Source organism: Arvicanthis niloticus, chromosome 14 (assembly GCF_011762505.2).
Source record: "Arvicanthis niloticus isolate mArvNil1 chromosome 14, mArvNil1.pat.X, whole genome shotgun sequence".
Lineage (NCBI taxonomy): Eukaryota > Metazoa > Chordata > Mammalia > Rodentia > Muridae > Arvicanthis > Arvicanthis niloticus.
This window is the reverse complement of record NC_047671.1, coordinates 27,666,377-27,679,035: the sequence shown is the minus strand read 5'-3', so window position 1 is coordinate 27,679,035 and position 12,659 is coordinate 27,666,377. Positions and strand designations below refer to the sequence as shown.

The 12,659-nt window shown below is 45.9% G+C and overlaps 1 protein-coding gene across 1 annotated transcript in view; it reads left to right on the top strand.

The window, feature by feature from the left end:
* Positions 1–12,659, top strand: part of Pde6a (phosphodiesterase 6A) — a 65,146-nt gene that overhangs the window by 17,362 nt on the left and 35,125 nt on the right. Inside the window, exons 6-7 of the mRNA XM_034517824.2 lie at positions 6,930–6,994; positions 10,166–10,232. Coding sequence (XP_034373715.1) covers positions 6,930–6,994; positions 10,166–10,232 — 132 coding nt within the window. The remainder of the gene's footprint in view (positions 1–6,929; positions 6,995–10,165; positions 10,233–12,659) is intronic.

The following is a 12,659-nucleotide window of genomic DNA, read 5'->3' as shown; positions in this document are numbered from 1 at the left end:
AAAAAACTGGACTGGTTTATAATGATAGTCATTTTTTCCCACAGTAGCTTCTAAATTTATATTGAGAAGACAGAAGAAGGTCAGTTAGATGGGATACAGCAGCCACAGGATAAACTGGACTGGAGCTGGGTCAACAGTCCACATCACTCAGAGTTCTTCCATACTCCTGGCTGGGTGCTCCTGCTTGCCTCCCATCCTTACAGCACAGGATCACAAGATGTCATATAACCAAGTTATACCTGCCAAAGCTGTGGTCGCTCCAAAGAGGGAAAGGAAAAGAAAGTCAACAGTGGCTGGATGTTTGGATCAGTGCAGCGCTGTTTGTGTGCCAGGAAGTTCAGTGCAGGCGCTGACCACATTCCTGTCAGACGGTGATTAAGTAATAGCTTCTCTGAAACAAGTGGTGGTATGTTCCTTCTAGAGCACTAAGAGAAAACACAGGAGGAGCCCTGCACAAACTCACAGATATCCCTTAGCCAAGGCTAGTCAGCCTTGTGCTGTTCATTTATGAGCAGAAAAAAAAAACCCATAATAACAACAAAACCCAAATACCAGGCCAGATATAGTGGCTCATTCCTGCAATCCCAGCAATGGGGAGGCTGAGACAGGAGGATCACCATAAGATCAAGTCTACCCTGGGCTACATAGAGAATTCTGGGCTAGCCTGGACTATAGTATAAGACCCTGTCTCAAAACAACAAAAAAACAAAATGGCAAGGTAAATGTAATAGCTTAGCTACCCACAGAAGAGCCTGAGGCAGGGGGAATTATAAGTTCAAGGCTGCCTGGGTTACCGAGAAAGTTTAAGGCTATCTGGGCAACATAGTGAAATTCTGTTTTAAAATATAATGTAAAATGAGGGCTGGAGATGTAACTCAGTGGTGGAATGCTTACCTAGCATGTGTGAGGTTCAATTCCTAGTATAGGAAAGAAAAGGGGGAGAGAGTGTGGGAAGGAGTGTGGGAGGGAGGGAGGGAGAGAGGAAGGGAGAGAGGAAGGGAGGTAACATGATTGGATCTGTTTATTTCTGGAGACAAAGTAAATGTGGTTGGTCCCATTTTAACTGGACCAAGTGTATCTGATGTGCTTGATCAGAAGTTATAATCAGAAGTGTTAGAACTGGCTGATACAGCCCATAATAGACAGCATGGATTTGAACAACTGCGTTATGCGCTGAAGTCGTCTTCAGCTTGAAAGTCATTCCAGAGAAGAAAGGAATAGACACTAATTGGGTGAGACCCTCCAGGACTCAGGTAAGTACTGCTTTGGGGTCAAAGATACTGAAGGCTTGGAAACAGAGCCTGTAGAGATTCCTGCAACCAATGAAACTCAGGATATATTAAGATGTGTTTATCACCAAGGCATAGGAGAGGAAACAATTCTCCAGGGAACAAAACATGGATAATCTAGTTTCCCAAAGACCACCCACCGGCTGTTGTCCTTGAACTCATCACCAAAGCCAAACCTAGGCCTACACTCACAGATGTGACCGGGCCCAGACACAGAGTCACAGGATTAGCCTGGATGGATAATGTAAAGAGTGGGAGTCGCTGCTGAGGTGGCTTGGTGGGCAAAGGTGACTGAGGTAAAGCCCGAGGACCAGAGTTTGATTTTCACTACTCGTTCTGTGAGAGGAAAGAATGTGCTTCCATTAAGTTGGACAACTTGGGTCTCTTTATGCACCTCTGTTCTGGAACGCTCTATGCAGACCTGGCTGTGGCCTTGAACTTGAAGAGATCTGTCTGTCTCTGTCTCCCGAGCGCTATGGCTATGGTTAATGAACCTCGATGCCTCACTCAAAACTGTGTTTAGAACAGAATGTGGGTGCAGTGGGAATATGGGTACACTGAGTCCTGACAGTAGGCTTGGGACATTTCCAGAAGCCCACCACATCTGTCACACTGGGCTAAGCCAGTCTATCCACAGGACTTAGGTTACAAGTGCTGGCTTCCCACTGACACGCAGCAGGCAGGCGCTCCAGTATAAAAGCAGAGCTGACTGGGTTGTACTTCATTGTCTGCTGGGCACTGTACCTGAACTGCTCTCTCTCTCTCTCTCTCTCTCTCTCTCTCTCTCTCTCTCTCTCTCTCTCTCTCTCTCTCTGTGTGTGTGTGTGTGTTGAGGTGTGTGGTTTGAACCTAGGGCCTCATGCCTACCAACAAGTGTTTTATCACTTCTTCAGCCCTTTTTATGTTTTTTTTTTTAATTGCTTTTATTTTGAGACAGCTTGCCCAAGCTGGCCTTGAACTTGCCTCTTAGCCTAGGAGGCCCTTGGACTTGGGGTGCTCTTCCTTCAGCCTCCCAAGCAGCTGGAATTACAGACCTGCAGCAGCAGGCCCAGCTGTCTTCCCATTGGACAGGCAGTTGAAGAGATTAAAATCTGGAAAGGCCAAATCATTTGTGCAAATTTAAAAACCAGGGTCCTTCTCTCTCTGGTGACTGTCTTCACAAACATGCCTTCCCATGGCTTCTTTTGCCTTCCAATGTGACTCACGCTTTATTGGCCGAATTCAAACACAGTTTTAAAATACAGCTTTTGACTTTAACCACCCCTCCCTCCGTCTGAGGTCTGAGGCTCTCTAACAGTCAACTGTATCTCATTTCATCTCCTTTAGAAAGTAAAAACAGCATGTGTGTGTTTAAAGTAGGAAAAAGTCACACAGGCTAATTAATTAGGCTTCATGGAAAAAAAAAAAAAAACAAGACATATACCACTTGTCTTCAGACTGCCATGTTTCCAGGCCTTGTTATTTGGCCACCACTGGACTGGTGGCTCTTTCATAGATCCTGGTGTCACAGTGTCTGCTGTTCAGCAGAAGGTAACAAAGGTGCCCTTGATGGCTCTGGTTTGGTTTTCCAGAGTCTGGGAAGTCATCCATGAGTGTGGCTTCCAAGGCCACACAACAGCTGCAGTGTATAGAAAAAAAGCCCTCTTTGCCTAAAACACACTGAATTATTTTGCTGCTTTTTCTGAAAGCAAATTGATTTACCTGTAGGCTTCAGGAGAAGAAAAAAACAACCAACCCAACACACTAACCAAACCCATTGGACACAATAGGAACTTTTCTGAGTCCAGAGTCCCCTGGCATCAGCACTGGCCACATGTTCGTCTGCAGACTTCACAGCACATGTTGCTCAGTCCAGATGTTTGAGTACCTTTTCTTCTCTTGTCTGTTTTTTTTTTTTTTTTCGAAGTCTAACTCTGTAGCCCAGGCTAGCTTAGAACCTACCATGTAGCCCAGGCTGGCTTCAAACTTGTAGTGACCCTCCTGTCTGTTTCCTGACTGCTGGCATTACAGATGTGACCACTATATTTCAGTGACTCTGAGTCTCTTTACATAGCTCAGGTGATCCTGGAACACAGTCCTCCTGCTTTAGCCTCTGAAAATGCTAGATTTACAGGCATGAGCCACTTTGCCCGGGTGTTTTACAGTATTTGAACTTACGATGGGTTTATGGGGAGGTTACCCACTGTGTGTGGAGCAGATGTGTGTGGTATTTGCTTAATCATTTTTCCAGTCATAGACGTGATCAGGTGGGGCATGCTCAAAGTTCTTCTGTGTTGTAGAGAATAGTTCCTTTCAGGCTGTGCCTTGCCCTGAGTGATTCCTTGTTATAAACAGTTGGCTCTGTTTTAAGTGCAAATGCTGGTGAAGAATGATTTCGCATGTCGTTTGTGCAAGCAAACAGCCACCATCTGCCCAGCACCATCCATGAGGCAGACTGATAGCTCATTTATGCGAAGAAAGGATGACCCCCTTTGAATGTGTCAAATTAAATAAGAAACATATGGGTATATGCATCAAAACTGTGCCAGAGTCCAGACTTCACATGCCTTTGATCCCAACACGCTGAGAGCAGAAGCAGGGGCAGGGGCAGGGGCAGGGGCAGGGGCAGGGGCAGGGGCAGGGGCAGGGGCAGGGGCAGGGGCAGGGGCAGGGGCAGGGGCAGGGGCAGGGGCAGGGGCAGGGGCAGGGGCAGGGGCAGGGGCAGGGGCAGGGGCAGGGGCAGGGGCAGGGGCAGGGGCAGGGGCAGGGGCAGAGAAGCTGAGGCAGAGGGTCAGCCCAATCTACATAGTGAGTTCCAGGCTAGCCAAGACTATATAATGAGACCCTGCCTCAAACAAACAAACAAACAAACAAATAAATAAATACATAAATCAAAACTGTATAAGGAAAATAGGCTTGTGAGTCCATTGAACTTAATGAAAGCACTGAATGAATGAATGATGCAACCCTGTACTAGGATCATATAAAATAAGGGGCACCTATCGATGAGCAGCACAGCATTCTCCAGCCCTTCATCAGAGCATCCTGTGCATGAATCATGGGATCAAAGGGTATTGAGCTCTCAGCTCTTCTATAATGTGTATGTTTTACACACACACACACACACACACACACACACACACACACACACACAGAGAGAGAGAGAGAGAGACAGAGAGACAGAGAGACAGAGAGACAGAGAGACAGAGAGACAGAGAGAGGTGGGAGGAGAGATGCACACCATTTTATGAGACAGAGAGAGAGAGACAGAGAGAGACAGAGAGAGGTGGGAGGAGAGATGCACACCATTGTATGAGACAGAGAGAGAGAGAGAGACAGAGAGAGACAGAGAGAGAGAGGAGAAAGAGATGCACACCATTGTATGAAATGTAATGAATAACCTGAGATCTAATATTTGTATTTAAGATTGGATTGAAAAAAAAATCCGGAACTGTCAATAGCCACAAACAAAGTGAAGTCAGTAGTAATTGGTGAGTTTGAGCTGATGAAATTGATGTAGTTGTGAATTTGTTGTTTTTCAATAAATTGTGACATTGTAGAAGGACATAGGCATGTCAGTTTATGTTTCTGGCATAACTGACTCACCATAGGCTTGGAGTTGTCACAAGACTTTTTAAAGTAACGCGGCTGAGACGTATGGATGTGACAGGATTCCTTGAGGACGTGACTAGAGGATGGGTACGTTGCCATATGTGGAAATGCTAGGTCAGAGAATATGTGCATTTTGATCCTATAGACATCCTGCTAACTCTCCACCTGCAACCGTAAGTCAGAAGCAGGATGGGGCCTCAATAGTATTGAAGTCATAGGTAGGATGAGCCATCCATAAGATTGTGTTTTTATCTGTGACATGTACAAATGAGATCAGTAGAATGGAGAATCCCCATGTGCTGTGGGCCTGACAGAGTTCTCTGTCTATAGCTCTATTTCTTTGTCCGGTGGAGAGTGAGAACCTTCTGTAGTTTTCCTCTGGAAGCCAGATTCAAGATCCAGATTCCTGAGCCAGATGGTGGTGCATGGCTATAATTCTAGCATTTGGGAAGTTGAGGCAGGAGGATCAGAAGACTAAGGTCAACTTTGGCTACATGTCAAGTTTGAGGCCAGCTAGGGAACACTATACAAAATCTTATCTCAAAAAACATAGCCAACAGAATCGATAAGATAGCTCAGCAGGCAATAGCACGTGTCTCTGAGCTTAGTGACCTGAATTTGATCCCTGGGTCTCACATTATGGGAAGAAAGAATTAAATTCTACAAGCCGTCCTCTGATCTTCCCACCTTCATTGTGATATGTGCATGTAAAGGTACACACATATCCCAGCCTACTAACATACACACTTGAAATAAATTACACACACATATATGTATATAATATATGATATACTATACTATAAGTATGAACAATGGGCTAGAGCGAAAGCTCAATGGTTACTTCCTATGCAATGATGATGGGGAGGGTAGGCAGAGTGATAAAAAACTCCTCTGGGCTTGCTGGTGGGGCCGCCTTTCCTAAAAGGCATGCATGATGAAGAGTGGTAGAGGAAGACACCGAGCATCCTCTACTGGCCTTCCCACATCCACAGAGGTTCATGCATCTGCCAGCACAGACGTGCATACAGCACCCTCCAGTCCAAAACAAACTATCCAGACTTTCGTATTTTAGTTAATCATGCCATTTAAAAAATGTTTGTTTGTTTGTTTATTTATTTATTGTATACGAGTACACTGTAGCTGTCTTCAGACACACTAGAAAGGGGCATTGGATCCCATTACAGATGGTGGTGAGTCATCGTGTGGTTGGTAGGAATTGAACTCAGGACCTCTGGAAGAGCAGCCCGTGCTCTTAACCCCTGAGCCATCTCTCCAGCCCAATCACATCTTTTTTTTTTTTTTTCAAATAAAAAGAGGTCTAGTAGCTGAGGGAGAGACCCAAGTGTGGAGTCGATGCTTCTTAATAAATGCAAGTAAATGCCTGTTTCAAGTAAATGTCACTGTTTCAGTGACAACAGTCTGCTGGTCATTATCTGAGTAGCTGTGTCCCAGGCAATAGATGTAAAGAGAGACACTGCAGTTCCATCTTAAACTAAGTTCCATCTTCCCTAAATTATATAACTAAAGGGTCTCTGAGCTAGCCAGGACACAGGCTCTGATGCTGGCTCATTGTCTCACTACACAGTAGTCCTTTCCTCTCCTGGACCTCAGTTCTTGTCTGTGAGACAGTTGCTAAGCTGTCCATCATAGTTAGGCATACAGAGGACCTGAGAAGGTAATGGAATTTTCTGTGGAGAGCAAGTGGAATGGAGTGAACTACCAGCTGGTTCTACGAAGGTCTATGACCTTCTGTGACCCTCCATGAGTGTTGCTAAGATCCGTGAGCATGGAAGGCAGCAGAGCTGTCCTTAGACAGAGCTAGGAGCAAGCTTGGTATCCCTGAATAAATAAACAAAACAAAGCAAAACAAAAAAAAACCTCAGATGACAGTGAAGGACAAGGTATGGTGTCTTAGGCATGGGTAAACTTCCTGTATTCTTTTTCTTGTTTCAAAAAAAAAGGAAAGGAGAAGAAAGAGTCAGACTAGCTTCATGGTGCATTTCCGCTGAAGCTCTGCCCTCACTGTGTATAATTTTCCTCTTTTGCCAGGAAATTAACTTTTACAAAGTCATTGACTACATCCTGCACGGCAAAGAAGACATCAAAGTAATCCCGTAAGTTTCATCCCCAGACATGAAAATGTCAGGCTTACTCCCAACACAGTCTTATTTCTAACTCCTTCAGTCTGTGGCTCCCAAACTGAACTCTGGTCAAACCCCAAACCACCATGCATTTGGTTGAAGGCAGAGAGAGCAGGGGGAGCCCTGAGACTTGCCAGGTGGTGGACCCAGGTCCCCATAGAGGAAGAGCTTGATCAAAGACACCACAGCTGGGTTATGTATCAAGTGGGGTCCCAGACCCATAGCCAGTGTTAAGAGACAATGGCTGCCCTGGCCCCCAATAAGAAAAGAGACAATGGTCTCAAATCGAGGCTTTTCAATCACTCTGTGGAGCAAGAAGCTGGGAAAGAGACTCACACCAAGGAACACCGAGTCCTGAGCCTGGCAGGGAAGGATGCTGAGGGTGCCTGTAGAGAATTATTTTAGGGGCAGAGAAGTCACAACCTCTTTTGGGATAGGCCTGAGCTGCTTCGGTCAACAGAATGTTCCAGATGTCTTCTTGAGGGGTCTTCTTATCTCCCAGAATCCCTCCCTGTTCCTAGAGCCACACCTAGAACTCCACCAGGAGACAAGCTCACTTTCTTGGTTTGATTGCAGGGTCCTTAAACTGCAATTAGGCTCTGAGAGAGGGCCACACCTGTATGCGCTGCTGCCCGCAAAGCCAGAGAGCTGAAGGGATTTATCTGTGCTGCCCTAATCCCCAAATAGTAGTGATAACCAGAAAGGCTGACTCAGTCTTGGTCCCCAGGTCAAATCCTAAATACTCCTCGGGTCTGCCTTTTACTGGTTGTGGGTGAGAAGTTATCTCACACTTCCCTGTTGCTGAACTCTCTACTCCGGTACCTCTTTGCTGGTGTAAATACTGTTGCTGGGCCGATGAGAGGACTCAGTGGTTAACAGCAGTGGCTGCCCTTCCAGAGGCCCTGGATTTAGTTTCTAGCACCCACATGGCACATCTGTAATGCCATGGCTTAAAAACACACACACACACACACACACACACACACACACACACACACACACACACATTTCAAAAGTTACGTTTTAAAAAAATAACATATTCAACCTGGTGGTGGTGCCATACACATTTAATCCCAGTATTTGGAAGAAGGTAGGTAGATCTCTGTGAGTTTAAAACCAAGCTGATCTACAGAGCTAGTTTTAGGACAGCCAAGGCTACACAAAGAAACCCTGTCTCAAATCCCACCCCCTACTCCAAATAAATAAAAAGCATATTCAGCTTCTCCCATATTCTACTGACCACACAGATCCGTGGTAAAGATTGCTGAACGTATCTAGGATTCTTGTTTATTATAAAGTGTAAAAAAAAAAGTCGCCATGTAAAATGAGATTTATGACATAGGTAACTGCATCACATCAAGTCTACAGAGAAATCTAAACCAGTGAAAAAGGAGCATTACAGGAAAGTAAGAGAAAGACGTGATCAGGACGTCTGTAACGGCAATCATACTACAAACACATTGAGATAAGGAAGACCACGGTGACAGTCTTCTCAGACCCTACAGAAGGGCTGTAATTCAGGAGTCTGAACTTGCTAAGTATAGGCAGGGGCGTGGAACAAAAGAAGCAGCAGCATACTACAGCTGGGGCATACATTGCTACTACTTTAGAAATTAGAAAGATAGACATCTTCCCACTTAATATTTCCAAGACGGACACTACAGTCTACAGAGCTGACTTTGCAATGCTGCCTCACGGGATCTCCAACCCGGAAAGGAAGCAGAAGGTAACCAGCAACAAGTGAATGGATGAATCGTGCTACTGTGGCAAGGAGAAAATTGCAGACATGAAAGAGAAAGCAAACAAAATAATGAGCCTTGAATAATTCCTTCTAAAGGAAGTTGAAAAACAGGCTGATCAGGTTGTCAAGGACAAGGGAGCATAGCCAGGTGGTAGAAAGCTGAAGAAAAGCCACATACTTACACCAGAAAGATGGTTCTCCTGGGTTTGGGAGAAGGCTGCGATTGACAGGGGCTGCAGCTTCCAAAGTGCTGACACCTCTGTTCTTAACTGATGTGGGATTTCTGAAATGTTCGCTTTCCAGTGTGTGTGTGTGTGTGTGTGTGTGTGTGTGTGTGTGTACATGTGTGTGTACATGTGTGTGTACATGTGTGTGCATGTGCACATTCTGAGGCCAGAGGACACCAAGTGACTATTTCTGTCACTCTCTGTTTGAACATGGAGCCAGGCTGGAGGCTAGCAAGCCCCAGTCACCCTCCTGTCCCTATGCCCTACCCTTCAGTGCTATGGTAATAGGTGTGTGCAGCCAGTCACACTCAGCCTTTGGCATGGGCTCTAGGGATCTGATCTCAGATCCTCATGACTATGCAACAAGCACTCTTATCCTTTGAAGCTGACTTTCTAGCCCAGTGTTGTTCACTTGATAATGACTGATGATGGTTGTTTTTGTTTTACTGTTTGGTTTTTTCCAGACAAGGTTTCTCTGAGTAACAGAGCTTTGGCTATCCTGGAACTGGCTTTGTAAACCAGGCTGGCCTTGAACTCCCAGAGATACATTTGCATCTGCCTCCTAAGTGCTAGGCTTAAAGGTGTGTGTCACCGCCGTGCCTCACTAATGATGGTTGCTGTACACTTTTCTGTATGTGTATTTTTTTTCTTAAAATAATGAAGCAAAAAGTAATAAAAATCATGTGTCCCCTCCTCAAGGAAGTCGGACACATGAGAAGCACATTGCCAAGTGGTTTTGTACCAATACACAGTACTGAGTGACAGATCTGTGAGGCCACTGACATATATGTGCCCACTGTTGACTGAAGCACTGTTATACAACATGTAACTGTGAGCCCAGGTTCTAGTGTTGCTTCCCCTAGAAATAAACACTACAGTATTAGCTTTGTGCTCAGTCCATGGCGGGAACTTACCACCTCCGCACTTCACGAGGGGAGACAGGGCATCTGCTTCGCAGTTAGTAGCGATCAGTGTCTGGAGTGTTCATCCTCATGGACAGTCATGAAAATGTTTTATTCATGACCTTTCCCATTTCGGAATGCACAGTACATGGCTGGCCAGCCTTTGGGGCTGAGGCAGCTGCAGTGAGTGGGAGCAGAGGATGGTCCAGCTGAAAGTGAGGAGGCACAGCCCCTCGCTTGAAAGTCACTATTTATTTGGCTTTGGCTTTTTCAGGAACCCACCTGCTGACCACTGGGCTCTAGTGAGCGGTCTCCCCACTTATGTGGCTCAAAACGGTCTGGTAAGTGTGATACATCTTGGGAAGGGGTTGAATCTGGGGGGACAGGAGAGTTTTAACCAAGAGAATGAGGAAAACAAGGCTAGTGTGAGTCTTTCAAGCCAGAGGCTCTTGTTTTTCTAGTTTACTCAACATCCGACCCACAGAAGAGAGTAGATCATTGATTGACATGTCCGGAAATAGCAATTGTAGAGAAATAGCTCTCACATGGAAAGGCTTACAGTGTCCCTGACAGTAGAAACTTGTGCAAATATGTCAGGGACAATGTCTTGACTAGCTGATCTCCTAGGCGCCCCAGATACTAAGAACAAGCTCTTACACCAGACTTAATTGCTATTCCCAGCCTCTCCCTCCTACCCACATCCAAGGCAGAGCACCAGTGTGCTATCTCCTGCCATGCCTGTGTTACTCAGACTTTTAGTTGCTATGACAAAACACCTGGCTGGGGACCTTGTATAACTTTCAAAGTCACACTCCCAGTGACCTACTTCCTATAGCTAGGCCCCAAAATAGCCCCATTCAGCTGAGGACTAAGCTGTCAACTCAAAAGCCTGTATGGGATTCGCCCCCTCCATATTTAGACCAAAACAATGTCCCATCCACTCAGTGTCATAGGGGAGAGTGATATGTGCTGTCTCCTGTGTTCCAGAGCAGGGTCGTGTCTGCTAGTCACACATCACCCCTATGTGATGCTTTGGCCTGTGGCAAAGCATCATGGTAAATCAGTGTCCAGGAAGCCAAAAGGAGACAGGGAAATGATGTGTGGCTTCCAATATTCCCTCAGTGGCATGCTCCAATAATTGGAAGAGTACCTGCTAGGTCCAATCACCTCTTAAAAGTTTCTACTACTTTCCTGCAGGGTCTCATTGGTGAGCAAGAGTCTCATTTTACCCATGGGATTTGGGGACCCTCCATATGCAGACTCTATGACGTGCAGAGCTGGGTGCATGACATGCTGTGTGTGCTTAGTTTTGCTACAGTATTAGGTTGGAGACAAGAGAACAGATTTCAAGGTAGCTCAAGAGGGAGGAAGGATCCAGATCTAGTGGGCCTTGGATGCTGTGTGGAAGGCTGGAACTTCAGTCCACAGGTCACTGGAGGCAGACTGAGAAGGGCACAGTTCAAGTAAGAGGTGATAAGAGTCTCAAAGAATTGGACAGGGGATGGATGTCACTCAGGTGATGGAGTGCTTGCCAATATCCGTGAAGCTCTATACTTCATTAATCTGGTTGTGGTGGTCCACTTCTGAAATCCTAGAATCCAAGAAGTGGGGGCAAGAGGATCAGAAGTTCAAGGTTATCCTTGGCCACATAGTAAGTTGGAGACCAGCATGAGCTAAATGAGACTCTCAAACAAACAAACAAACAAACCCCAATCTCAATGAAGGCTGACAGACAGTCACTAGGTACTAACGATGATTCAGGATCTAGATAAATGTCTCCATTTAATACAACTTTAGCAGAAACGAGATGCAAAGAAAGAGATACAGAGTTAGATCTAATACTGAGAAGGCAGAGCAGGCAGGACTTCGTGATTAAGCCAGAGGGCAGAGGAGAGACAGGTCAGAGTTGATCTCAAGCTGCTGGATGGGTTGGACACCACAGATGTTGAGCTGGGATACCTAGTGATGTGTTACCCATACTCAACAAGAAGTAGAGACATTTCTCAGGGGCATATCCAGCAGGGGGATGAAGAGACAGTTGTCACACCATGGAATGCAGAGATAGAGATGGGGAGCCTCAGGGTCAGGCAGCACCAGAAACCACAGGTGCAGATTAAAGCTCCAAGGGAGATGCCAAGGTTTCCAGAGCTGGTAGAGGAAGAGGATTTTGTGAAGATCAAACAGAAGAGGTCAAAACTGTTTGGAGACCCAGGAGAGGCAGGGCCATGGTAACCAAGGAAGCAATGTGGGAGACCACATGTATATAGCACAGGGATCTGGTGAGGAAGAAGCAGGAGTCTCACCACAGCATGAGGCCCTTGGCAGACCCAATAAAAACAGATCTGGTAGTGAAGTGGAGGTAAAGCCAGCAAAAAAGTAACTGAGGAATGATGGTCATCGAGCAGGTAGAGATAAAGGAGGAGAATGTTTGCCTGGATGGTTGCTATGGTGACTATGTCAGCCGGAAGAAGATTAGCAAGACTGTGGGAGAGATTGGAGCATGCCCCTGGACTAGGAGCAACAATGAGGAGGGAGCAAGGGCATCTGATGGACAGTGCTTAGAAAGGACATGCCTAGTTCCCTCTCTGAGGCCAGGCAGCCTATCTCTGCAGCCTATCTCTGCGCAAGCATGGCTGTTGCTAGCCCATGTGGGAACTTTTTGAGAACTGAAAGAGGAAATAATTCACAGTTGGATTTCAGCAGTTAATCAGATGTCTTTGTGCACAGTACACACAAATAGTGGCTCCATTGCCAGTGTTCCAGAGGGG